This window comes from Anoplolepis gracilipes, chromosome 7, assembly GCF_047496725.1.
Source record: "Anoplolepis gracilipes chromosome 7, ASM4749672v1, whole genome shotgun sequence".
Classification (NCBI taxonomy): Eukaryota; Metazoa; Arthropoda; class Insecta; order Hymenoptera; family Formicidae; genus Anoplolepis; species Anoplolepis gracilipes.
The window spans coordinates 2,820,798-2,848,567 of record NC_132976.1 but is presented as its reverse complement, the minus strand read 5'-3'; the positions used below and the strand labels follow the sequence as shown (position 1 = coordinate 2,848,567).

Genomic DNA, 27,770 nt, shown 5'->3' with positions numbered 1-27,770 from the left:
ACTTGCTCAGTATATTGTGCGTGTCGATTAAAAATAATAAATAATAAATAAACTTTATTAAAATTTATTATTTTAGATACATTTATATCAGTCAAAATTTTAGACTGTAGTGCCTTGTACATTTTCTCCCCACAAGCGCAATCGTGTTAAATATGAAGTAAAATATTTAAATTACATGCTGTATAATTTTGCTTCCAAAAGCATTAATGGCATATAAACGAATACAGAAATATAATAAGCCTTACAAATCTTGATGGTAATATTAATATAGATGTCTAGTCTCATTTATACTTTTGGAATATAAAATAAAATTGTTGCAAAACATTTTTCCTTAAATTATCTCTTTCCCAAATTATTTCTCTTATAATTACAAAATAATTATATTATAAATATCATCTAAAATTAAAAAAAAATTAACATTACGATTACTATCTCATTGGATGTAATTTGATCATTCAAACAAAATCTTTTTTTTCGCAATATTATTTGCTCCAGAATTGGTAGAAGAAAAAATGGCATCCATATCTATAAATATGAAAAATTGTTACAGTTTATCTATAAATATAAAAAATTGCAATTTATTAGTGCTACTCTCGAAAGAGATCTCGAGAAAAATAGCGTGCATGATAACGATTCGAACTCTCGTCGCGTTCGTAACAATAAATAATAAGCCAGCTGTGCATTTACATTAACGGACTTTTTCAATGCATTTGACACAGTTTATGCTACTTTGTATAAATCTTTTTATTATTATTTTTTGTGTAAATGGCATCAACTAAATTTTGAAAAAAAATCTTGCAAGCTTGAATGCTAATAAAAGAATGAAATTAGTTGAAATTATATGTACTATTCTATAGCCTTTACAGGAAAGTAGAACAATTAAATATTTCCGAATTACATATTTTTAAAAAGTTTCATTTTGAAGATTGTATTTTGTGATATAATTAGTAATTTTATGTTATAGATATAAATATGTAATATTGAAAGCGTCATTCTATTTTTCTTTGTGGTATATAATAAGCAATGAAGATAAAATAATGCTTTCAGTATGTGAGCGTTGAAAGGGAACGCAGCAGTATTTTGTAATCCAGGACTAAAAAAAAATTAATATTACAATTACTATATCTCATTGGATGCTCTACGAAAGTATTCGGTAGATAACAATTTTTTGTCTTTATTATATAGACAAATATATACAGATATATTAATTAATAAACAATATATCTTTATTATAAAAGAAAGATACACTCCAAATAAAATATTCTTTAATATCATAAGTGCTTCTTTCGTAATTATTTTTTTAAATAAGTTAATTTCCAATAATTATTGTTATTGGAACTTCTTATTAAAAGCTGACACAATTAATTGTCAATATTTCATCTTGTTTATAAAAAATGCTTGAATAATTATTATTTCATATTTTTATATTAATATTTTTACAATTATTTCATAGAGAACATACATATATAAGAGTAACTTTATTTACAAGTATATAAAAAAGAAAATAATTAATAAAATTTTATTATACAACAAGCATAGAAATGGACAATATCAAAGATAATAGATAATAATAAAAATGACGTATATAAATCATAAATATTATATAAAACTATGTTTGACAAATTTCCAAAAATCACACTTGATTTCACAGAATTTTTTTACGTTGTGCCGAGTACTATGCATACATCACAATTTAGGAGAAGTCTGGCAAAGGATGGAATCTGCTAGCTTAGACTCATTATGGACATAATATATTGCCTTCATTGCCATGGATTTTTGTTACTATTGGGCTCATCGCAGTAATGATATGGTTAAATTCCTAACATTCGTAACATGTTGTCATTCGTATTTGGCCTCGATAGTACATTTAATAACATTTTATATATATATATATATATATATATATATATATATATATATATAGTAATATATATAAAATAAAATAACTAAATATATTTTACATATTATATATAAAGAAAAATTTTATTTTTTTAATTGTAAATAGCAAACAGTTATTTATTTTTGTATTATGTAACCATAAAGTTTTTTTTATATTGATTATTGAAACTATAAATTGTATAATTTTATAATAATGTAGTTATATTCTTGAAATATGTATGAATCAAGCATGTCTTGACAGATGAGATACAGTTTCATTAGATCACACCTATTATATATTGTACAAATGTAAAGTAACTTAATTTTGTAAAGTAACTGAATGTCCAAAGAAAAACGCAGCCTACATCTTTTCAAACATATACATATATTCCTTCTTATAGAAATAATTTATATATCTAAACAGAGAGAAAATCAATACTTAATGTAATAATTGATGCATAACAAATGTATTGTTTAGATAATAAATATTTTCTAGACAAATTTTAATTCAAGTTATTTAAAGAATTAGAAATATAATAAAATACATTGACAATTAAACTTTTAAAATTGAGTAAAAAAAATGTGTAGACAAAATAACAATAGCTAATAGAAGCAACACAAAATGCAACAATTTATAGTTCATTAATTTATTTAATTTGTTAAAGAAGTTGTAGCTGCAAATTACAAGAAGATTTACAAATTAAAAAGAATGGTCCCTCCTGACCAGGTATGTATGTCGAAGGAACAATATGATATGTTCCTGCTGGTACATCTTCTAATTCCAAATACACAAATCCGGATCTATCAATAGAAATCAAAACAAATCACAAATTTATTACAAAATATATACGGAAAATATTTTTTATAGAAATGTGTATAAAATATGAAAAAGAATACGAACCTAAATGGTCCAGAAGTTTTTGTTTTAAACGCAGTTGTTGCATTTACATCAGTTAATACAACGGTATTAATGTCAAAGCCTATCTGATACTGTTTAGGTCCTTTCAAAATAATTAATAAATAATTATTATTATTAGCGCTTTCGAGCACTATTTGATATCTCGGATTATTCACATATGTAGAATGATTGCTACATCCTCCTGCTGTAATGTCCTTCCATTGACCTGTTACCTATCAAAGATGATATTAATATGTAAATGTTGTATTAAAAATATAATCTTGAAAATTACTTAGAGAGGAAAATCTAAAAAATATAATTTTAGGAAAATATTAAAAAAAAGTACCTCCTTCTCATATTTATATAATTGAGGTATTTTCCGCAATATGAATGGACATGTTCCATATGCACGAAGCGTATAATAGATTGTGTTCGTTTTCTCATACTGAGATATAACCAAAGTATACTTTGTATCACTTTGCTCTCCGAGTTTAATCTTGCATAAATAATGCGGACTGTTTATTTTCACACCATCAATGTATGGTGGAGGATCATCTAGATAATTTATCATATATTTATTACTGATAGCTGACGATATAAAATTGAAAAGAAAAAATTGAATGTATGCTTACACGGATAATATACTCTTTTTCCATCGTTACGATAAATTAAAACTGTGATATATTCTTGATTTTGCCGAAAATCTGCTATATCCGTGATATGCCTTGTAAGAAGTATCCAAATAGCGCCAGCTCCTCTGCTCTGTACCTCCAATGAAAACTGTGGATTATCGCCAATATTATATGCATCTTTTACAGGTCCAATACCAGCTTTCCACATTCTGTAATAATTATTAATAGAATTATTCTCTGAACACACCATCTCTGCTCTTGCAATCACTCTCTTTTCATATTTGTGAAAAGAGAGTGATTGCAATTGTGTAATACATAATTTAGATATAATAAAAAAATGACGTACTGATGTATGCAATAAGTATAATTAAACAGTCCTGGATTCCAGTTTAAATAAAATACATCAAAGAATCGACATATACTGTCGTAGTCAATCCAAAAAACACCGTTATCAAATTCCGAAGCAGATTCTGGATCGTAATTCAATGCTTCCTTCAAATCTTGAGTCCAGTGTCTTACATCGAGTTCCGAATAATTGCCTTTCCATCGCAAATGGGACCATGGATTTTTCAATTGTAATAACCTTTCTCCCTATATATGTAATATTAATATAATTTTAATTAAATGTTTCGTTTTTCTAAATTAATTACAAATGCATAATATGTTTAGAAAAACAAAAATATTATTTATATTGCATGTCTGCATTATATAGGAAATACAATTAAAAAGCAAATTTTAATTGAATAATTTTTTTTTTACTGCTTACTTTAATCTTTTTGACGTCAAGAACTGCGTATGCGTGACTCGGTACAAGACCCGTACGGTCTGCATCCATGTCCGATAACTGTCCTGTAGCTACAGTGACTAATACATCTCCTTTATGAAGTCGTAATAGTAACGTATCAAAGAGATTATCCTTATTAAAGTCGGGTTCATTTGGTCTTATCGCCCATCTTTCGGGTATCCAGCCAGTTAAGGCATGTAAATCTATATTCTATATAAAAACAAAAAATGTATTATATTAAAAAAATTAATAAAAAATTAATAAAATAGAATAGAACAATTATAATTAAATGTTGTAAGGAAACTTACACTATTTGATCCAGGAAAATCGTAACCACCCATTACTTTCATATAAGCCTTTTCAAGCAAAGAAATCCATAGCTCCCCACGATTGCTAGAGTAGGAACAGAGTAATTGGTTGTATCGGCTTACAGGCAGAAGGTCATCTATTATTACTTTACGTGGAATGCCATTGATGTGTAGTTTCACCATGTATTTTCCTGATATTATATGTGTGTTTATCATTTCTAATATACTATATAATAAAATCTATTCAGTATATATGCATTTTTTTTCTTTTTTTATTTACACAAGACAAATTCTTGTATGAAAAATGAGTTATACTCTTTAAAAGCATCTTTTAATTGCATAAATTCAATGTAAAGAAAAATAAAGTTATTATTAGTGTAAAGATTTAAAATTGCATAAAAAATAAGTCACAAGTAAAAATATAATGGAAATGTAATGTAAGGGGTGCTTGTACATATGTATGCATTTTCTCTGTGTAGTTTAATGTAAGCATCTTAAGCATAATAAAACGTGTACATTATCAATTATGTTTTATCATATACTACAAGTCAGTTAAAATTAATAAATTGAGAATAATTACCAAACGGATTATATATAGGCTCCTTGTGTTTATTCTTGGGATAAATAATGGACGTTATAAATCTTCGCCCAAACTTTTTTTCATATTGAGCACTCACAGCAAGTGAAGCAACAAATGAACAGTCGGAAACTACCTAAAATACATAGGAAATTAAATTAAATGTTAACCCGTGAATGTGCTATATACTGAAAAAATATATTCTCTATAACATTCTAAAATTTGAATATTGCAAAATTATATATTTAATATGTGTATATTAGCATTCAGCACAAAAATGCCAAAAGATATCTTACAGATCGTCTAAAGATCGACGTCTTTAAATCGTACTTTTAGATATTATTTAAAGACATATGTTGTCTGGATTGATATTATACTGGATTGATGTTATATATCACTATTTATTATTAATGATGTTACTAACAGTCTGTTTTATGCTGAAGTAGTCAACATGATGACCAACAACCATTTTAGGATCAGAATATAATTCTTCCGGCCGTCGCCATCCAACAAAGTCAAGTTTTTGCTTAGGTGCTAGTTCTAGTAATCCATCCTTATCAGTAAATGGCATATGATATTGGAACTTTTCAGCAAGATCGATATTCATAAATGGTACAAACTCATGATCATTTATGTGAGAGCTGTGAAGTAATACTCTTTTCTCCTCTTCAGTATAATTGACATTTCCGCCAGTTACTTTAAGATGAGCACTGCTTCCCCGATGAAGTGAAGATTTAACATTTCTTGCTAAAATTTATTGAAATAATGGATATATTAAAGTTTTTCTCATGTGTGTCTTTTGTCTCTTTAATATATTTACATTACCTGGAGCAACTGATGATGTATTATGGTTTATTGATTCGGGATTTATTGACTCGGATTCAATACTCGGAAAATTAGTTTCTGGTACAGATGGTAGTTTAGCAAGACTTTTCATAACACTGTTATCTTCGGTAGATTTTATTCCTTTCAATGACTCTGCCCGCTCAACAGCAACTCTAACAAGATTCGTTAATTTTGCTTTTACATCTGTGTCAACACTTTTCTGCAATATATCATGTAGACTAATACATTATTAAATATCACACATGCAAGAATCAGTTTAACAATTTTATATCGTAGTTATTAATAGAAACAATTATATACTTACTGCATTAAGACCAAGTTCAGCAGCATCAGTGTATAACTTTATTGCAATATCTCTCAAATCTGCCTCGTCTGCATCTAATGCTTGATTCATAAGAAACTTACATCTCTGTAACTCAGACTGATGTAAAGGTTCTAGCTTATGACTGTTTTGTTCCTCTTCATGAACTAAACATCACAAATTATTGTTATATATGTATATAATTTGTACAATTTATGTTTATAATAAATTTTTATGTTCTCATCAAACTTACTAAGCTGCTGTATCGATGACATTCTCTCACGATAATCTGAAAGCTTTTCTTCATACATGTCATCCAATTCCAATTTAGTAAGAAGTTTTATAGCAACGTCATAATAATACAAGGCTTGCTTATGCTGACCATTTTTGTCAGATTGCACAGCTCTACTAGCAGCAAGTAGCGCATCATCTAATGTTTGTGCCATTTCATAAGAATGTAGGATAGTGATAAGATTAAAGAAATTCAGGATCCAAATTCAATCAATGATGAAATATCTTCATTACCTGAAGCAAACAAAATTTTATAAAATTTTAAACTTTTCACTTGTGTAGATTATAAAATTATAGATATATATAAGAACATAAAAAACAAAATATTAAAATGTAAAATAAAGAAATGATATGAATACATACATGAAGATATAAAACCGAATTTCGTAAAATTACGTGAAATTAACCAACGACAAAATAATTTTGGATTTCTTAATCAACAATTATAATGCAAGAGTATGTAAACACAGGGGGGAGGAAAATACGATGACGAGAGTGCTGTCAAACGACGTAATATTCTAGTTACCTATCTAGCTTTTTTCTATGGTCGAGATAGGCCAACCAAATTCTTAGAAAAAGAAGACGACCTGTCTAGCTAATCGAGTTTCATGATGGAATGTCATGAAAACTTGCCTTGAAATGTAGACAATAAATTTCCATACTATGCAATAATCGCTAAAAAATTGACATATCTGAGCTTTAAGCATAAGATTGGACGTATCGTAATTTATTTGTCGGAACAAAGTGGAAAATATGCGAGAAAATACGGGATATTTATTTGTGTAATTTTATCAGACGAACGTGACTCTAGGAATTGATATTAGTTGGAATTGTGTGACATATTACAGGTTAAAAATTCGCTCGAGAACCAATTAACATTTCTATTATGCCGGCTTGCTAATCTTTTTAATTAAGAAGAAGTCTGTTGACGTGCAAAAAATGTGGGTATAATATATAAGAGAGTAAACATATGTGAATTAAATCCATTTATTTTATAGTAAAAAATTAATTTTCAAATTAAATTCTTTTTAATAAAATCTGTTTGTTTAATAAATTGCATAAATGATTGCAGGAAATAGTAGCATAGAATAGCACAAGGAAAACAACGTTGGATACGACACATGACAAAAATAAGAATGAATAAAGAAATGCCGTTAAGTGTAGAATGGATGCCACAAAATGCATATGTGCGGAGTTCTTTGGATCATTTGCTGCCAGGTGAACGAAATCAGCGTAGTTTTGTATTTGTAAAACAGGAAGCAGAATTTTTTGAAAGTGCATTGAACTCACAATCTGTACAAAACACAGTCGTGCACTTGCAAGTTTCATCCAAAGAGAAGGATAACAAAGTCAAGCAAGAAAATAGCCATTTGAATGTGTTGGTTAGTTTTTACCTTTAACTTCTTATATGTATGTATATAATCTCTAATATATAAGTTATGTAAATTATATGTTATTTGTTTTCAGCCTTGTCAAACAGGATCTTTAAATCACTCGCCTAAAAAATTAACTGATGGTTCTGAAAGATTATATAATAAAGGTCGCATTGATATAATAGAAATGACAGTAGAACCGACATTTCGTTATAAATATTTTTTCGTTTATGAAAATCAACCATCCAAGTTTGTTGTATTAAGAGCTCTCTATAACAATACGGCTGAAGAAGTTGCAAAGAATTTATTAGACGTATTGGCAGTCATAGGGGCACCAAGAGTGCTACAGAGTGGTAATGGACGTAAGTTTGCTGAACAAGTTGTACATGAACTACGTTCATTATGGAATGATTCCCTCATATTGCATGGGGATGTACCTAAATGTGAAGTTAGCTGCAGGGATTTTAAAAGCTTGCTCGAATCCTGGATGAGAAAGAATCCTACCAGGACCTGGTGCGAAGGACTGAACTTTATACAGATTCTTCACAACTCGACATACCGCAGTCAGAATGGTAAAGTTCCATGCGACGTATTATTTGGACGAGACGTACGCGAAAACTTTCAAAACTTTAATACAGAAAAAGATATAGATAGTCTATGGACAGAGGAAGAATGGATCGAACATTTGTCACATAGAGAAAATAAAGATATAGTTGCAACGACGAAAGACACGCAGAGGACATCGAATAGTATCAATGTAATAATACTATATAATATTGTTATTATTATTATCAACATTATATTATTATCAATATATTCTGATTAATTATTATTAATTATTATTTTCAGTATTATGAAGAAAACGACAACGTACAAGATACATGTAGTCAAAAGGCATTTTCGAGAAACGACGATGTAAATGGCTTTAGTTTTGTCAATGTAAAAAATGAATCTTTTACGAGCAATAAACGCGCAACAGATACAACGAACAAAGATGAAACAGAAGTAAGAAAAAATGAATTGAAAGCCGACGAGAATACGCAATTTCTCAAGTGCAAGTACTGCCAAAAGCAATACATGAAGCTAGGACATTTGAAGAACCACATGAAAACTCACAAAGCGCAACGAGTTCTTCGATGCAAGCTGTGCAGTAAAACATTCAGCGTCCCAAGATTATACGCGAAGCACATGAAGCAGTCGCATGGGCAAGAGAAATTAGCTGAGGAAGAGGAGGTACCAGTTAGAAGAAATACTAGAAGCAATACCTCTGACGCGGTAACGACTATATCCAATGAAGAAAGATCTGAGATTCGAGCGACACATAACGAATTATCTGATAACGAGACGAACGAAGAATGCGACGCATCGCTGGACGATATAAAAAATTCCTACAAAACTGCCAAGATCTCGAGTCACACCAATAGACGAAAGTTATCCGCGGAAAGTCGGAGCGCGTCGAAGACGCAATCTACCTTACAGTGTACATATTGCGAGCAAAAGTTTAGCTTCCCCAGCGTGCTGGAAAGGCACATGAGGTCGCACACGAACGAACGACCGTACGTATGCGACGTGTGCAATAAGAGTTTCAAACAGCTGGGCCACCTTAGTCAGCACTCACTGACGCATCACGACTATCGCTCGTTCCAATGCACGGTGTGCGGCATAAAGTTTGACTCGCTGGACTCGCTGAAACAGCACGCGCATTCGCACAAAGGTGACGCGACAACGACAACAACGACGACGACAACATCCAAAATCCGCGACGTCTATCGTCTGTTTGAATGCGACAACTGTAAGAAGGTGTTCACGACGAAGAGCGTGCTGGAACGACATATATTCACGCACACGCAGGAGCGTCAATATGACTGCAAGGTGTGCGGCAAACGTTTCAAGCAAGCCGGCCACGTAAAATCGCACATGCTGGTTCATACAGGAGAGCGTCGCTTCCAGTGTACCGTGTGCTCGAAGCGCTTCAGCTTGTCGAACTCGTTGAAGAAACACATGTACGTGCACAATGGCGAGAAACCGTACCAATGCGACGTATGCGGTGCGCGTTTCTTGGAGAAGCGCAATCTCAACGGTCATCTATTGACGCATACTAACGAGCGTCCATATTGCTGCAAGATTTGCGGCAAACGGTACACTCTGGCGGATACTTTGCGCCGTCACGTGAGTGCCGCGCACGAGGACGGTCGTACTTATCAATGTGAGATCTGTGCCAAGATGTTTAAGCAGCTGGCGCATCTGTCAGTTCACAAAAAGGTGCATAATGATGAACGGCCGTTTCAATGTCACTTGTGCGAAAAGAACTTCAAACACAAGAACGTGCTCAAATCGCATCTGGCGATCCACGCGAATGTACGACCGTTTGAGTGCGATGTGTGTAAGGCCACATTCGTCAGAAAAACGAATTTGCAGACGCACATCTCGTCCGCGCATATGAACGAACGTCCGTACGCCTGCACCATTTGCGGCAAACGTTTCAAGCAAATCAGCCATCTGAACGGCCACGTGGTCGTGCACAGCAATCTGATGCCCTACAAGTGCGACTACTGTGATCGTCGGTGCAATCGACTGGACAACCTGAAGAAACACATGCGCCTCCATACAAAGAACAAGGAATGAGAGAAACGTGAAGAATTTCTGGGAAACTGAATTAGTCTCTCCTCTTATTTAAGATGAGATTATGGACTCAAATGTAGAATCAGAGATTAAGAATGTAGAATGTGGAAACGCTAATGATACAAAAATTCCACACAAATGAAATTATCGTCAAAATATGTTAAATCTCTTTTCAAAATTAAATCTCTTTTAGATAAAATGCTACATTTAGAAGTACTGATCAAATATAAAATTTTGTTACGTGTAATCGTTTAAATTTCACCAAATTATTGGTTTTATACAAGTTCCTCCAAGAAGAAAATAACGAGATCTCATAGCTATTGAGATGATTGAAGTAATTAGAGAGATTTGCTGTGGATGGATTAAAAAATATTTTATTATGAATTAAAAAGTATTTTATATTTCTCTCTTTTATATGATGTTATTACAGCTATTGTAAAAGATTATTTATATTACAATTAAAATGTATATTTTAATATTGTTTTAATTATATTTGTAATTATATCATTGCTAATTACATTTATAATTTTATCTATACATATTCTTTGATATATATTTTAGCTACTGTAATATTCTTCAGGCATTTTTTTTATACATATTATATGTATATCGCACGATATATAATTGTACAATATTTTTTTCTTTTGTCTGGGCAATTTATTATAAAATTTTGATACCGACTGATATACTATTCTATACTTTAGATTTTATACTACTTGCTTGAGAATATATATAAGCTATGAATTTTATAACTACGTAGCTTTAAAATATCTTTGAACACAATTATAAGTATACTATATGTGAAAATATTTACTATATAAGCAAATTTTTATAATATAGATTTTTTTATACACTACATATGTGTACTTAGAAGAGATAAAAATATTTAATAGAAAGATTAATTATGCAATATACAGTATAAGTTTTATCGTTTTTTAAAAATAAATCATTGCAAGAAAATAAAATTTACATTAATATTCTATCATTACTTTAAAGAGAGACAAAAATTCATATTTTATCACAATATAAATAAATATTCTTTCCTTTTCATTACTCACTAAATAATTTAAAAAACAGCTATCGAATATTTTTGTTATTTTATATATCAAAATATTAATTTAGAATTAAGAAAAAAAAGAATGCTTATCTGAGAATAAGCTTGATGAAAAGTAAGAATTTTTCAATATGACATGTTCAGGAAATTAAAAGAAAATTTATTTCAAATTGAATGTATCTATTGGGAATTGTTAACCAATTAACTGGTAATTTTTAAACAATATGTGATTGACCTCGTAGCCATTATCAGATGTCTCTATATAAGTGTACACACGGTCGACTGTCCTTCATTTGCACTGTGCGTGCTGCGTGCTGCGTGCTGCGTGCTGCGTGCTGCGTGCTGCATGCTGCATGCTGCGTGATTAGTTGCGATCTATCTGTGTTCAGTGCCTGTATTTGTGGTTGTTGTTGCGTGTTGTCTGCGTGTGCAACGATTCGTCTACAGCATGGGGTACAAAAGGGGGTTAAGATTCGGGACCCTTTTTACCGTGTTAATTGTGCTCGCGGCGATTTATTATCACAACAACGAAAATGTCTTGCGAAAACGATTGTTAACCCTGTTGCACGGCCTCGAGAAACTCGAAAACAAGCACGTCATCACTAGAAAGCCGAAAGTTGCCGTAGGTTATGGCGTATGCACTGACGTCTTCGTCGACGCGAAACACCTGTTAAAATACTCGGACGAGGTGGGTCGGCCTGAACACTTTGACGAGATCAACACCGAGCTCGAACTCCTCAAGAGTTTTGCCTATTACTTTCGTCATGGGGCCGCAGCTGAGTAAGTTCTCCCAAGAGAAGTTCTAGTATTTTTTTCACAGAATGTCATATATGTATAAGCATATTATATATATATATATATATATATATATATATATATATATATTAAAATTACATATTTAATAATTTAATATATTAATTATTAAAATATGTAATAATATAATAAAGTTAATTATTAATTATAACATTTAAAGTATATCAGTAGTGTATATATATAGTGTATATATCTATAAGTATAAATTAATTGCAATTATAATCAGAGAAAAAATGTGGACTGTGAGAGCAGTTATTGATTGAATAAAATCTAAGCTTAGTTCAAACTCATTTTGTTAAATAAATGATATATGTTTAAATTAATTTTTAAGACAATTATATTCTCAATTATTTAAAGGATGATTCCATGAAGAGAGGTTTTTTTTTTTACATTAGTTGTATAAATCATTACATTATACATGACATATTATTATAATTCCCTTAATACATCTATCTTGCTGAAGATGATAAAAACCTTCGCAGGCGTTACATGGCAAACAGAACTCTGTTCGATGAACTGGTATTGAAGGCACGTTCGTTTCCGTCATCTTACTCGACAATCGGAGGAAATGCTGCAGTTATGGCGATGCGATTCGCGCGAGAGGGATGCGACGTGACTCTCGCAGCTAAGCTGACCAGGTCTTTACATCAGATGGTTCCACAGATGATAAATGTCGTAGGGGGCGAAGTGAAACGCGACGACATTCACTTAATCTTGGAATATAAGCATGGCGAGGTGTGGGGTCCTTATTCTAGCGCCAGAGCAAACAGGTATATATACTAATGGGTGAAATTTATAATCAAATAAATTGTGTGGAATAATGCATACTATTTTTTTCCTAGATATATTATCCACAACGATATGAATAATCCAATGATTAGCTCTTTTAATGCCTTTGACAAAGTTCTGAAGACCTACGATCCTGATTTACTAGTAGTCAGCGGCCTCCAAATGATGGACAATTATCCGTTTCAGGAAGGTAATTTTTCTATTGGTGATATTTCTTTTCTATTCATCAGTCAACATTAAATCAAACAAGTTTCACGTTGTGGAAATCATGTACTTTACAGATAAGAGGAAAAATCTGCTTCTGAATGTAAAGAAACAAATGTTGGAACGGTCGAGCTCTACCAGAATCCACTTTGAGATGGCTTCATTCGCTGAGGATAAATTGCTCTTCGAACTGTGCGATCTGGTTGTTCCGTTCGCCGACAGTTTGGGAATGAACGAGCAGGAAATAGCGAATCTGTACAATACTATGTATTACGGCAACATTTCACTGGTCGCTGATTCGACTCCGCGAGTCGCGACGGTGTTGGATCAGATGAGAACGTTATTCAAGCTCATACGTTTGAGAGGCAAGTCGATTGCGAACGCTAGGGAGCTCACGAGGATTCACGTGCATACGTTGGCGTACCAAGCTATATTCACTGTCAAAAATTCCATCTGGAAAAATACAATGGCCGCTGCGGCTAAAGCGTCCCTGACTGCAAATAGACATGTATGCGCATCAAGTAACGTAAGTATTATTTAGAATTCACATAAACTATTTGCAAATAATGTTTGTCTGGAATACAAGGCTATAGATATCAAATCTGCAACTTTCGCTTTCAAAAAAAGATTAGAAATTGTGTCGTTGGGTGTTTATGGCACTTAGACTGTTTAAAGTATGTTATATCAAGATTATTCCATGTCCAATGATTTTGAAATACTTTCATTTTTGTACAGGTCGATGTGAAGAAAGCGACGCTGATTATGGATGACAGTTTCTCGACGTCTATTGTTGACGGTACGCGAATATCATTGAACGTCGACAAACCGGTGTCCTGTTGGGACGAAATACTGAAAACGGAGAAGGAAAATATTTCTATTCAGGTGTGCGTCGCACCCGTATTGGTTTGCACCGAAGCTAGTCAGACAGCTGGTGGCGGGGACAATATTTCCAGCGCAGGCCTAGTACTTCAGATCTGAAATACGAATCAACCATCGATACAACGCGTGATTATTTAAGTATATAATATATACCGTATTACGAATCATATTTCTCCTCCCCTATCGCGTATACATAAGCGTGCGAATAAAAATCCTAAAGTAGGCCTTTACTCACGTTTGTAGCACGCGAAGATTGTGCAAACGATTGATTCATTCCACAATAGTTTTTTACATTCCATTCGACTGGAAATTAGAGACTGGACACATGCAATTTGTTACACATTATTGCAGAATGTAAAACACTATTTAATTCTATACACTCGTATGCATTTTATCGTATTATCGACACTCTGCCTATTACGATCGATAACAGCGATTTTGGTACTAACGTCAATGTTTATGAATATTACATTGTTACTCTCGCATTTGTAAAATAATTTTAATCGAAAGAAATTTATATATATTCTACAGTGCAGTATTATACTACGCAAGCTAATTGCAATGCGCTGTGGTAGATTTAATGTTTTCATAAAAATACAATTAATGAAACGATCATTATTGAAATTTATGAAAGTACTGGAAATTCGAAATAGAAATGTATATTTAATGATTTAGTGGCATGTGACACGTATTTCAATAGCAATAGGTTCAATAATTATGCACCAACAGATTCTTAGACACGATATATTGTATGACTTAAAAAAACGAATGCAATGTGATATTATCTTAAGAAACTACCGATTGTAAAGATTAAAATAAGATTAAAGAATTCTAAAGAAAGTCTAAAGAGAGTAACGAAGAGAGAGGAAGTAATTATTTATAAAAAGAATGTTTAATTTTGGAAAATGTCGTATATACTACCAATAACTTTACATTTCAATATTTAAGGATCTCTAATACAAGTTCATTTCGCACTAATATTAAAAACTGCTATATTTGAAGTATCTAAATTCAATGGTATAATATAAATATGATGAAATTGTGTGTTGCTAATTACAAGTAACAATTATATGATTATTTGGTTTTAATTATTCAAAACGTTTATATCTTTTTATATTTAGTTTATATTTATAAGATAATTTTTTTAATCTAACAGTCTTTAATATAGCGTAGTGCGGTCTCAATTCGTTTATATGAATCGTACATATAAAAATTTTAATTGATGTGACAGCAACATTTGTTTGTAGCTGTATAGATATATATACGACATAAATTTGCAAGTTATCAATTTTCAAATATCAAAGAATAAAATTTAATGTATATTGATACACAATGTGTGACATTGTATTGTATTTCTTTTTATTAATATTACACTTCTCGTCCTCTGATGTACATAACGCATTTATAACATCCGATAACGCTAGATTGTCCAGATTACTTGCAGATTTCCAACGAGTTTTTTGTAATACACCTTGTTAATACATGGTTGAAACTTAAGTTAGTAATCCTTGTTCATCGATACTAATATCAATATTAATTCCACAATAATATGTCATGAATACCAAAAAGATAATTCGCGAAACATGTTATAAGACGGAAAAAATTACGAGATGCTAACGAGAAATAACAAATATATCTAATAGACAATATTCGTAAGTTTTACTGCATATCGTTAAGTAATCTTACGGACCGCGCGCATTACTTGTACTTACAGTATTTCAGGACCATTTTATTGTAGCCATTTTTCTTTCTTTTTCATTTTTTTATCACATATTTGTTTTTAAGATAGTTACGTAATTGATAGTTACGGATGAAGTACTTATCACACGACATGGTCAAGATGAGTAAAAGATGATCAACGATAACGAACCTACCCTTTCTAGAGCGGAGTAGGAAATCTTCATACGTGTAAATTATTAGCAAGATAGTCTCTTCATTAATACAAATCTCATCGATTTTCTATTTCCACTGGTGTAGAAATATCAAATCTTTGCGAGCGTGATTTATAGGATTGTATCTCCCTCGTCGATGCCCAACATGCGAAGATCATCAGGGCTCGGTTGAGTATCCGCCTCTGTTTCCGCTTCCTGCATAATTTCAGGTGGTGGTTGATCCATGTATTCAGGCCCATATCCAACACAACCCAACATACTGTACATCGATGAATACATGAGACTAGACTCTTGCTGATTCTGCTGCTGTTGTTGCTGCTGTTTACTCTCTGCTGTCTCTTCTTTGGGGAAAATTATGTTTAGAGCTTCCTGCAGATCATCCGGCAGCGGAATGCTGGGATCCGCCGGACGCTTCTCCGATGGCTCTGGTATGTCAGATACGTCAGAATGCGCCGGTGCCACCACGCTCGAGTTTACTATTGTCGATGGTAATGGCGGTGGCGGTGGAGGCGGATTCTGCGGATGGTTTTGCACGAAACCCGTGGCACTCGGTATCGGTGAAGGTTGAGTGGTTATAAAGGCAGGCGGCGGTACGGCCTGACGAGGAGAGAATCTCGGTGGCGCTTGAACAAACGGCGGTGGAGTCGACATGAACGGCGGGGGTGGCCGATTCGGTGTAAATTGCGGTGGTGTAGTTTGCACCGGTGTTGGCGGCGGTCTATTATGCACGACAGCTGACTGCTGTTGCTGATTCGGTGTAAAGCTGGGTGGTGGTCTATTTAATGGTGGTGGTGGGTGCGGGGGTAGCGGCAGTTTCGACACGCTCGACGTTTGCTGTTGCTGCTTCTGTTGCTCCACTATTGGCTGTTCTTCTATAACCGTCTCCTCGGACTGATCATCTATCTCCATGTCAACCACTTGTTGGGTGGGTTTGCTCTCGTTTAATACGGGCGGCGGAGGTGCCACTAAGATTTTCATAGGCTGGTTATTAGTCTTATTTGTCAATTGTGAAATTGTCCCACTGCCATTATTATTCAAATTCAGCGGAGTGGCTAGCTTAGTAATATGCACGACACCCGGCGGATTGATAATCTCATTGGGTACCTTTGGCGTGTCCTCGAACTTACTCTGCTGATAGGGCAATGGAGTAATGTCTTTTTCCGGCAACTTGGGCTCCTCAGCTTTCTTTTTAAACAGGGGTAATCTGCCGATGAAAGGTAATTTGCCCTTGGCTGCTACTTGTACTGCAGATTTTTTGCTCAAGACGCCTTTCTTCGATTTGGACTCGCTCGATTTCTTATCAAACTTGGATTCGTCATTCGATGAGTCATCTCCCCGTCTGTCCTTACTGTACTTGTCATAGTTCCTCTTCGGACTACTGTCACGCCAATTTCTGTCACGTCTTGGAGAATCGTTGCTATCTCTGTCCCTGTCTCTCTTTCGACGATCGTCATAGTAATCACGATCTCGATCCCTTTCTCTATCCCTATCACGATCTCTATCTCGTCGGCTTCTTCTTTCATATCTGCTGCTGTACTTGCGATCGCGATCGTCCTTGTAGCGATCTCTATCGCGATCTCTATCTTCCTCTTTGTCCATTGATTTGCTTTCAGGCGGTTTCACTGTCATATTTACCTGTTGCTTCGTCCAAAATCCCATATGCGGCTTCGGCATCTCCTCCGGTTTCGGTAACTCGATTGGTTTATTCGTGATTGATTGCTGCGATTGTTTCTCCTCTTCCTTCTTTATCCAGAATGGTTTAGGCGGTTCCTTCGGTCCCCAAGCCTCCAAGTCTTCCGATTTCTTTGAATAACTCTCTTGCTGTAAGTTTTCCTCTTCATCCTCCATCTTCTCTTGATTTATTTTGCGACACTTCATCTCCTCTTCCTGCTTAGCTTTCAGTTTATCTCTGATCGAATTTAAAAGCTGCCTGTCATCTGCTTCTGACGGATGTTGTTCGGGCAGCGGTGACTGATTCATCTGGGGCGCCTTCGACCAATTGTGTCCTTTTAACTTTATACGCTGATAATCTATTTCCTCATTAAGGATAGCCTGTGTCGAGGCCTTCATCTTGTTTCGCATCGCTACGCGTATACTTTTGGTGGTATCTTGATCGGATTCAGTGTCGGAGTTTTCTGACTCGCTAGACGTATCACTAGCACTGCTTCTGTTTCTGCGCTTCTTTGCCTTCTTCGACTTTTTTTTGTTCTTCTTAGACTTCTTTGACTTTGCTGGTGGATCATCGTCTTTTTGCTTTTGCAACTCCAATTGTATTTGTTTATGCTTTTCTTCAGAGAAAGCCTTTTCTCTATCAGCCATCCAATCCGTTTCCCAATGCGGATTTTGCTCTACGAAGCCCTAAACAACACATTAATCAAATAAATTATTTGTATCAAATATGTTTATGTGAGAAATCTATCAATTTTTTATTATAAGATATAAATCCTTTAGATAATTATTTTAATATATTTTATTTTGAAAATAATTTATAATTGTAATTTTGTTTCAACTTTATTTTATGATAAATACGATGATCTTTTATTCTTCCAATCCTTGTTAATATTATATTGTTCAAACATATGTTTAAATCACTTACAGAAAAGTTTTCAGAGTGACGTTTAGACTTCAAGTGTAGACTGGCACAATGAAGATCTCCTATCCAGGATTCACAGAGTTTGCAATACCAAGCTGTTGCTGCACTGAAGAATTGTAGCCCTATAATCAAATATTCCTGCAGTTAGCATTATTTAAGTTTTGAAGCAGGTAAGCATTGTAAGTTCATAAAGAATGACCTTATATTCTGCCACGAAACATTCATATGTCACTGAAAACAAAAATAATATATTAAAAGATGTGTTCGATAAAAGGTACAATTTATATTAAATTTTCTTGCATAGTCCCACGATGATCTGTGGAAAAACAAAAGGAAGGAAGAAAAAATCAATTTTATTTCTCTCACAAAATATTATCTACATTATACAAATAATAATGCATATAAATACAGCTAAATAAATTAATGTACATTATATTTTTATATGAATATACTGCAACAATTGTTCAATTGCTCATTTTCAAGATTTAAGTATTCGTTACTAATGAATACATAATTTTTTTTTTATTATATATAACTGTACTAATATGGTTTATAGAGAAAAGATCACATCTTGCAGTATATTTTACAAACATACACAATTGATACAATATATTTGTTGTATATATATATATATATATATATATATATATATATATATATATATATATATATATATATATATAAATTAATTAATGCTTTACATTGAAAAAAGATAATACACATATTTGCAATATAAATCATAGCTCTTTCTTCGCGAAACTTCACTAAACTTACACATACATATACATAAATCTCAATTATAAGCAACACAAAATATTTTATATATTTATCTTATGTCATTACTCTTTTTACTGAGTAATGCACTCCACTCTCTACAAGATCTTGATATATACAGATCTAGTCCTGAAGATAGTTGTGAACATACCTAAATTGTGTAAAATATATAGTTGCAAAAAATAAAATTAGACATGTGGTGACACGATAAAGCGACATTGACAAAGTTGGTCAGAAAATGTGCTTCTTGAATCCAGTTAAAATCCAATGCATCGCTGTGGTGTTTGCGACATTGCTAGAAAATTTGCCGCCAACAAAACTGTCGATAGACTCTTACACGATATGTCTTCCACATATAAATTAATATGTATAAATCAAAATTATAGACTTTAATGGTTCAACGTAACAATATATCACATGTTCGACGAGAGCGCGATCGTTCTAACTTACTTAGGGCGAACAAATTTTCAAGCAACTCATACTTGTGTTGACTTCTTCAATACATACCGAACACCACAGTTATTCTGTGCACAAGCTACGGAATTATATTCTATTAGTTATTGTCCACTGTAATTGATCTTACCTTTAATAGGTGTTCGTTTCGTCGGCAGTCCAGGATAATAGGGTACTTCTTTCTCTGTTCCTTCACCATTTCGCTCATGCCATGGCATATCAACAATCTTGCGTTCCTATTATAAAGAATAGAATAGAAATAGTAAAACCAGGTTTGATATCTTAGATGCAAGAAACTCTGGTACTGGTTCTTTTCTTTTATAAATATTGATATATATGTGGTACATAAAAAAACTCAGTATGTACCAAGTACCTGCTTGTTGTGATCATTACTGTGAATATATCCAGTTATAAATATAGTTTCAACTACAAATACACACAGCCTTAATTAAATCCATTTGTTCTTTCATGATATAAAAAGAAATATGTATATATTTTTTCTTCTACCTATTCTAGTAACAAGTATTATTTATAAAAGAACCTCTAAATTTATCTTCTCCATTTAATCATTTCAGGATCGTATTATGTTTTATAACGCGATTGTATTACTAGAAAATATTACTTACTAGACAAGCCTCTTTGTGCTCATTGCTATGTAGATGATTTAAATATTCCTTTGCTGTCTTAGGAAAGATATCGCAGACTTTACACCAATGCATTTCAGGATCGTAGTGAACGAAATTGTACATTGGCTTATCCTCCGATGATCTTCTCTCTCTAATATCTCTTTCTGCTTTGGACTCCTTATCTGTATCGGAAGCCGACGATCTGTCAGGCGAAGGAGATTTTCCTTTCGGAAAATCTTCTTTCGGGCTTCTCGAACGCTTACTTAATTCTAATTTAAACTTGCTCTTCAGGTCATCCACAGTAACTTCGTCACCGATGATACCAGTAAGCATATCGATGACATTGTGTATGGATTTCATTTTATTTTGTATTTCGACCTGTATATTTAATTCAAATTAATGTTAGCCACAAAAAATATACTAACAAATCATATATAATTATTTACCTGCAATTTCTGATTTTCTTTTATAATTCGGTTATTTTCGCGTCCACCTTCCTTGCCTATCTCGTCGCACTGCTGACGCAAAATTTCCAGTTCACGTTGCAGTGTAGCAGATTTTACAACATATTCCTCTCGTTGCTTAGCCAATGTTGCTCTCTGTTGTTTTACTTCAGCTGCGATTGCTGCTAAACGTTCAATTTAAAGAAAGATTAAAAATTGAGTAAAAAGATATCAATTTTTTCATTATCAAACATGCAAAGATTAATATTATTAAATGAACATAGAATATCAACATTAACTTTGATATTTATAAAATAAAAATAACGTTGCACACCTTCTTTTTTGACATCTTCAGGTCTTGGTAAAGATGTCACTAAACCGGAAGAACCGCTGTCAATTGGTCTCGATGATTCTTGTTGAGGTGTCAATGATGGAGGAGGTGGTGCTTGTTGATTGTTATACGATACTTGACTTCCCTGCCAGTTAGGTGGTGGATAATCCTAACAGAATAAATATGACCAACCAATCTCCAGTCGTTCAATGGCATTCTTATCGAGCCTTACCTTTATTAGATGATACTCAAATGAGGACTTTGGCTAATACATGATGTCTTGAAGAGATGTGTAACGATCTGGCCAATATTATTGGTTTCCAATGTTGGTATAAATAAAATAAATAACGCGTTATACTTACTGAGGAGTTCACAGTCGTGGTTCAGGGAAATATAATTTTAACGTTCCAAATGGATAAGAACGTTACAAAATATAAATCATAATCAATAGCATGAAGCATTATTTTCAAATGCTTTACAAATGTGTGCATAATTTTTAGAAGAGAACATGCTTTGCCTGAATATTTACATATGCATAAATTCTCCAATGCACACGTTATTTTGACACAATATAATAATCCTTCTTTCCTCCTCTAAATAAAACTAGGACACTAATTGTATAAATTTTTTTTAAATAAAACTTACACTTCGATAGCCAGCAGGTTGCTGATAACTGTAATCATAACCCGTGCTATAGTTGTAACCATAGTTGTTGTATCCCTGATTATAAGCAGATATAGGTGGTGGTGGTTGACTCGTGTTTGGTGGAGGTGCCTATAAAAACAATAAGTATACAAAATGTAGAAAATAAAATCAGTCAATACAGGTACATTAATAAGATATATATTTCATATCTCATTGTTATTCATATATAAGTTTAGTAAGATATAAAACTATTTATACCTGGTATTGATTATGTACTGCTGAAACATAGCCAGCAGAATTGTTTGGATTTGGTACAGAAGTCTGAGATTGAGATGGCGGGGGTTGTGGTTTCCAATTGTCTTGCGACCTATTGGACTCTTTCCGTCTTCTATCTCTGGAACTCGAACGAGATCTTCTGTCTCTAGATCGCGACCTACGATATCTGCTTCGTCTTGGAGACGGCGATCGATCGTATTTCCTTCTTCTTCTAGCATGCGAGGAATCATCAGAGTCAGCGCTAGGACTCCTAGGGCCCTTGCGTCTAGATTCTGATTCCATTACTGGTGCCTCTTTCAAAGTCCTGCCTAATATTAATTTATCACTCAGTACGATACTTGTCACATGTTACATGATAAAAATTAGAAATTTTATTTATTTCATTTATTAATGAAAATTAAAGGATTCAGTACAAGAATGTGTAAAGACTATAGTTAAAACGTGATTTCACATGGTTTTGTTTAGCTTCACTTTATAAATTATGACTTTATTCTTAAAATTTTGATATATGAGCTTTCGAAGCTTTCTCGCGACAGGCATTAAATGCAAAAACACGCGACAATTTCAGGTATCTATTGCAGCCATTGTTATCCTCTCGTCGATCGGTTCAACATTATTGAAAATGTTATCATACTGCTCACCTCGACTAAGAAGTTCTTAGTTAATTAAATTCTAGGTGAGGTACAATTCGTTGAAATCTCGACGTATCAATATAATTGTTAAAAAATACTGATAGCATTCAACATGCCGAAACACTTCGCGGATGAACCAAGATGAATAGCGGATAAAGATAACGTGATGATGGCGTCGGCTCGCACGAACAATATATAATCTAGATTGGAAAACTCGAGACAGCCCAACAGTTGTTGCGCATTGTAAATTCGCCATTAGGGTTTGAAAAAAGCCTTGAATGCGCGATTCTCATATAATCATAGATCTTATAAACATAGATGCGCTTTTCCCTCTAGATAGAAAGAGACAATAGATGTTACACATTTTCTATCCTTTATTTAACCAAATATACGAATAAGCGCATGCTCGATATGACGTATTAGAAATGGCCGATAGTTTGAATATTTGACATATGTCAATTGATGTCAATGTGGTTATACTTATATATCGATAGAAAGCAACATTTCCTTTCATTCGTAAGTAATTAATGACTTTATGGTTTGAATGTAATAAAATGAAGAGTAAATTGAAAAAATGTTAAATGTTTTTAAATTAAAATATATAAATATGTATACAAAAATTTACATATATATATATATATATATATATATATATATATATATATATATATATATATATATTAGAATTTCAAAAGATCTCATTCTTTGAAAAAAAAATAGATATAGAGACATGCAAATTACATAAAGATGCAAATAATTATCCTCAATTAAAATATGTTCTGCACATTTTGATTCCAATTCCTTTGTTCCGGATAATAATAGTAATAATAAGGTATATTTTAAACCTAAAGCTGTGCCAATATTGAAAGTATTTATAGAAGAAAAATACAATTTACTTTATTATCATACTTTATCAGGCACTTTGCCCACTATTGTGCCCACGTTTGCACAGTAGTCTTCATGGAAATAGAAAAACAAAAAATATTATTCTCTCGCTCTGTCAACTCGGTACCATGATTATAGCCACAAGGCGTATCCATGTTTATAAGATCTATGTATGTATATAATATATAATATATATAAACTTCGATAAAAATCAAAATTAATCGATAGAAAACAAGAATCTTATCGTTAATTTTTTAAACAAGCAACCGCCCGGATATCGCTTATCGCCACTTATATCGTACACACAATGAGTTTCCGGTAGCTCGAATAATAAAATTGGTGATTAAAATCGCGCGAAAGTTCAAAAGAGATTGAAAAATGTCCGAAAATTCCGTGGATTCTACTATCGAAGAGCAAGAGTATAGACGTATAGATCGCGGGGTCGAACCGAATGGAATAGCGAGGTGTTTCAAGAAATTATTCTGCTGCATCAAAAGACGTGCTGAATCAAACGCGAAAGAGACAATCAGATATGATCCCGACGAGTACGATTACATCGTCGAGAAGCTCGTCGTGAAGCGCGTGCCGTTCGCGCTTTTCGCGATCTCAGCTGATCTCGCGAATCGGCGCAGACCCGATGACGTGCCGCTGACACCGGATGACGTCTCGCAATCGTCGTCCTTATCTACGTTTAGCAGAGATAATCCTACCGCAAATGTTGTCACACGAGAAAAGTATCTCATCTCGAGGACGGACGAAACCGTATATGATTCCGCGACGAATAAATCCCTGCGTTCCAAGACAAAAAAAAATCAAGATTTAAGGTTGAAAGGGAACCAATTTATTTCGCGATTATTTAAATTTTTAATCGTCGAGATATCTTATTCTGCATAATGTGCAGTATAAAGTGCTTGATAATCTCAATATAGCTGACGCGTGTAGATATATTTTTTTATTAATTATGTCGAAAATATAATAATAATTATATATTAGTCTTAATAATTATATTCTTAATATAAACCATCTTGATTTCAATATAAATTTAAATCGAAATTTTTCTATTTATTCTGATAGAATAACGCTCACATATATGTATTATATAATTTATTTAAATTGCTGTAAATTATACAAATTAATTTTTAATCGATAATATATATTATTTTAATTATGAAAATAATATATAAAATAAAAGTTCAATTTATTTGAAATATACACAGATATTTTTCTTATGAGATCTTATGAAATATTGTTTTTAGTTTGAATTCTCAAGCAAAGTCCTCGGTTTGGAAACAGGAGAAACTAAATAGATTCAATGCTTTGCATTCGGACTTGAGGGAATTCGAAAGGCCATCTAAAAATCCGAATTTTTCGCGAAGCAAACTGTCATTCGCGGAGGACATTTCTGTGGTGTCCAGCACAAAGACCGACCTTTCCTCCAGGACTTCGACGTCCTCCATAACTGTTCAAGATGATGTTTCAACCCGGGATGATTCTACTCGTCGCACATTTATTTCTGCGAGCGAGAGAAACGACAAATCACGAGCAAAGAAGCAGGATGTCTTGAAGGAAGCGCAGAACCCGTCCACCGAGAAAGATCGAGATAAATTCGTTCTTGGACGAAACCGGAGATACATAGTATCGCCGTTTCAAGTGAAAAGAGGATCCCTCGATCTCGTGAAACCGAAAAACGTCGCCAGGGATTTTGGCGTGGACGGCAAGTCGTTGACATATATTCAAGAATCCACGGAGGAGAAATCCTCGGAATTAGCGGAGGATTCGAAAGATTGCGATTTACGATCGAACACCGCGGTCAGATGGCGAATCACTGTCAGACGCCGGCGTGCAAACGTGGACTCCGAGGTGTGTGTCAGATATAGTTTCAGAAAAAAAAATACCCAAACGCTTTCATTTCCTTTTCTCTAAAAAGAACGATTACTTTACCAGCGATTCGCAAAAAAAAAAAAAAAAAAAAAAAAAAACGAAACATTTTTAAAAATATTTTGATCCAATTTTGCAAGAAAAACTTGTAAAGATTCGTACTCATAGAATATTCTACTTTAATTACTTGGCATATCATTTTATTATTTTTTACGAGATAATACTTTCTTCTCAAGCCGCGTTCGTTAGAGGGAGAAACGCATCGGTGAGGACATACCCTCGTACGTACCGTCAGCTGTCGTTCACCTGCGTCTATACGTTCTCGCACCTGTGGACGTTGCCGCGGCGACGAACGTGGCATCATAATGGCAGCGATTGAAATATTTTCGAGCTCCGTCACTTATAAATACAAGAGCAAACTATACTCCTGTGCCTCGATCATCGTTTTCGTATTCATCGTGCTATCCTTGCTTACACCGCTTTTCATAATCTACAACGCTGGAGGTAAAAATCATTGTAACATTTACATCACTGTTTTGGAAAATTGCTCACGATAATAATCTTTGATATATTAAAATTTCAGGCATCTGGATGAGAAATCGAATGCATGCGGAAACACCGGACGTGCATTTCGAGTACAAGTATCTGTTGCTCGCGGAGGTAGATCCTTACGAGGAGCCCATCGTGTGTTCCACTTTTACAACATACAAGGAAAACGAAATCAAAGATCATTGTACGCTAATCAAGGTAGTGTCTTTAGTATTAAGTCAAATGTGCGACGTTAAAAATATAAGACTTGATTATTCGTTGTGCCACTTGTAAATATTTTAGTCTACTTCTACCCTCTGCATTTAGCGTTAAATGCAATTGTTTAATTCTAAATTTTATTCAGATCGCAGCATATTATCTCAGTCTTCATATATTTATTTATATTATTTGTTTAGATACTGTTTATATATATTTATATCTAATTATTACGTTTATTTACAGGTACGAGAGAACGATCTAAACGGTGATGGACAGAAGGATTCGTTGAAGTTTGAAGCTTGTTTTTACACAGACAAACCAGTAAAATCTTTGAAACTCTTATTGTTTTTCAACTTTCAGTTAAAGGTAGAATCACGCAATTATAAATTACTCATAAATTTCTTTAGACACACACTTGACGAGTTTTGTAATACTTTACAGCATCTCATTCAAGCGACGATAGAATCTATCGGTGTGTTCGATCAGGTATTAAGCCACGAGGTTCAAGAAATACGGTTTTTCGGTGATTTAGAGCTACGGCAGAAGGGACTCTTACGCAGCGAGGGTCTCTACGAGACGTACAATCACAGCGTAGAATTATCCGATTATTCTTTACCCGAATTGTTGTTGCACAATTTCAACCGAAAGTGTGCGTACATTAATGTTTTTCAAAAAATTCATCGGGCTTAAAAAACGCAAAGAAATTATACGGACGATATGTTTGCTCAACAGTTTCAGCCAGAATCACAAACGAGAGAGTAACGTGGAGGAGCGGCTTCTCTAGCGATGACGCGGTGGTCGTCATCGGTGAAGTGTTTTACGCGGAAAACTTTATTTACTATCAGCCGAGTGTGTGGGAGGAATTGAAATGGGCATGGATCCAATATCTGTCGTGTCTGCTTGTTTTCGCATATATGGCCAAGCACATTCTGGTATTTCTATTCACCAACAGATACCTGAATACATACATCGTAAGACCGTGGGCGAATATATATATAAATAAGTGATAAATAAACGAAGTAAATCTAGCCTGCGGAGTAAATAAACTCTACGTCTTACGCATTCCACTGTAAATTTTCCTAATATTTCTTGTGCAACGTGAAGTATTCCGTTCCTATTTTTTGTTCAAATCTTAATGTATCTTTTGACAAAATTGTAAAATTATTTTTTTGTATAAAAATTTGAAGCACAATCAGTCTTTATATATAATGTCAAATTTTAAATACATATAATATTAAATATTTTCATACATAAAATATAAATATTTTAAAACTTAAATAAAAAGTAAATCAGAAATAGGAGCTTTGATGAAAGAAACAATATATTATCGTTTGCTGCTTGCGCGC

At 33.4% G+C, this 27,770-nt stretch overlaps 6 protein-coding genes across 9 annotated transcripts; 4 read left to right on the top strand and 2 right to left on the bottom strand.

The window, feature by feature from the left end:
* Positions 1 to 1,595: 1,595 nt before the first annotated feature.
* On the bottom strand, positions 1,596 to 7,035 carry LOC140667392 (calpain-7). 3 transcript variants are annotated; one of them, XM_072895281.1, is made up of 13 exons: positions 6,879 to 7,035; positions 6,478 to 6,749; positions 6,228 to 6,391; positions 5,903 to 6,122; positions 5,502 to 5,824; positions 5,081 to 5,213; positions 4,501 to 4,691; positions 4,175 to 4,402; positions 3,755 to 3,999; positions 3,409 to 3,617; positions 3,123 to 3,331; positions 2,780 to 3,009; positions 1,596 to 2,679 (listed from the first exon to the last, which is right to left on the bottom strand). In XM_072895281.1, the coding sequence occupies exons 2-13, from the start codon at positions 6,668 to 6,670 to the stop codon at positions 2,538 to 2,540; spliced, it is 2,487 nt and encodes an 828-aa protein (XP_072751382.1). In that variant the 5' UTR covers positions 6,671 to 6,749; positions 6,879 to 7,035; the 3' UTR covers positions 1,596 to 2,537. The 3 variants fall into 3 exon arrangements, with proteins under 3 accessions (XP_072751382.1, XP_072751383.1, XP_072751384.1); XM_072895282.1 differs by lacking the exons at positions 6,478 to 6,749; positions 6,879 to 7,035 and having other exon boundaries at positions 5,903 to 6,141; positions 6,228 to 6,385; XM_072895283.1 differs by lacking the exons at positions 6,478 to 6,749; positions 6,879 to 7,035 and having other exon boundaries at positions 5,903 to 6,075; positions 6,228 to 6,385.
* Positions 7,036 to 7,157: 122 nt separating this feature from the next.
* Positions 7,158 to 11,185, top strand: LOC140667391 (uncharacterized). Its single transcript, XM_072895280.1, has 4 exons — positions 7,158 to 7,456; positions 7,588 to 7,897; positions 7,983 to 8,645; positions 8,738 to 11,185. The coding sequence occupies exons 2-4, from the start codon at positions 7,637 to 7,639 to the stop codon at positions 10,511 to 10,513; spliced, it is 2,700 nt and encodes an 899-aa protein (XP_072751381.1). The 5' UTR covers positions 7,158 to 7,456; positions 7,588 to 7,636; the 3' UTR covers positions 10,514 to 11,185.
* Positions 11,186 to 11,854: 669 nt separating this feature from the next.
* Positions 11,855 to 15,108, top strand: LOC140667394 (ADP-dependent glucokinase). Its single transcript, XM_072895284.1, has 5 exons — positions 11,855 to 12,344; positions 12,860 to 13,147; positions 13,220 to 13,356; positions 13,448 to 13,896; positions 14,106 to 15,108. The coding sequence occupies exons 1-5, from the start codon at positions 12,013 to 12,015 to the stop codon at positions 14,346 to 14,348; spliced, it is 1,449 nt and encodes a 482-aa protein (XP_072751385.1). The 5' UTR covers positions 11,855 to 12,012; the 3' UTR covers positions 14,349 to 15,108.
* On the bottom strand, positions 14,735 to 23,093 carry LOC140667390 (uncharacterized). 2 transcript variants are annotated; one of them, XM_072895278.1, is made up of 9 exons: positions 22,924 to 23,093; positions 22,265 to 22,590; positions 22,007 to 22,135; positions 21,365 to 21,530; positions 21,034 to 21,215; positions 20,588 to 20,965; positions 20,092 to 20,197; positions 18,738 to 18,856; positions 14,735 to 18,499 (listed from the first exon to the last, which is right to left on the bottom strand). In XM_072895278.1, the coding sequence occupies exons 2-9, from the start codon at positions 22,562 to 22,564 to the stop codon at positions 16,253 to 16,255; spliced, it is 3,627 nt and encodes a 1,208-aa protein (XP_072751379.1). In that variant the 5' UTR covers positions 22,565 to 22,590; positions 22,924 to 23,093; the 3' UTR covers positions 14,735 to 16,252. The 2 variants fall into 2 exon arrangements, with proteins under 2 accessions (XP_072751379.1, XP_072751380.1); XM_072895279.1 differs by having other exon boundaries at positions 21,034 to 21,212.
* Positions 23,094 to 24,177: 1,084 nt separating this feature from the next.
* On the top strand, positions 24,178 to 26,043 carry LOC140667646 (uncharacterized). Its single transcript, XM_072895783.1, has 3 exons — positions 24,178 to 24,533; positions 25,056 to 25,659; positions 25,927 to 26,043. Exons 1-3 carry the CDS (start codon positions 24,178 to 24,180, stop codon positions 26,041 to 26,043), a joined length of 1,077 nt encoding a protein of 358 aa, XP_072751884.1.
* Positions 25,961 to 27,585, top strand: LOC140667855 (transmembrane protein 231-like). The gene is made up of 5 exons (XM_072896145.1): positions 25,961 to 26,181; positions 26,261 to 26,424; positions 26,668 to 26,790; positions 26,866 to 27,073; positions 27,157 to 27,585. The coding sequence occupies exons 1-5, from the start codon at positions 26,043 to 26,045 to the stop codon at positions 27,429 to 27,431; spliced, it is 909 nt and encodes a 302-aa protein (XP_072752246.1). The 5' UTR covers positions 25,961 to 26,042; the 3' UTR covers positions 27,432 to 27,585.
* The last annotated feature ends 185 nt before the right edge of the window (positions 27,586 to 27,770 follow it).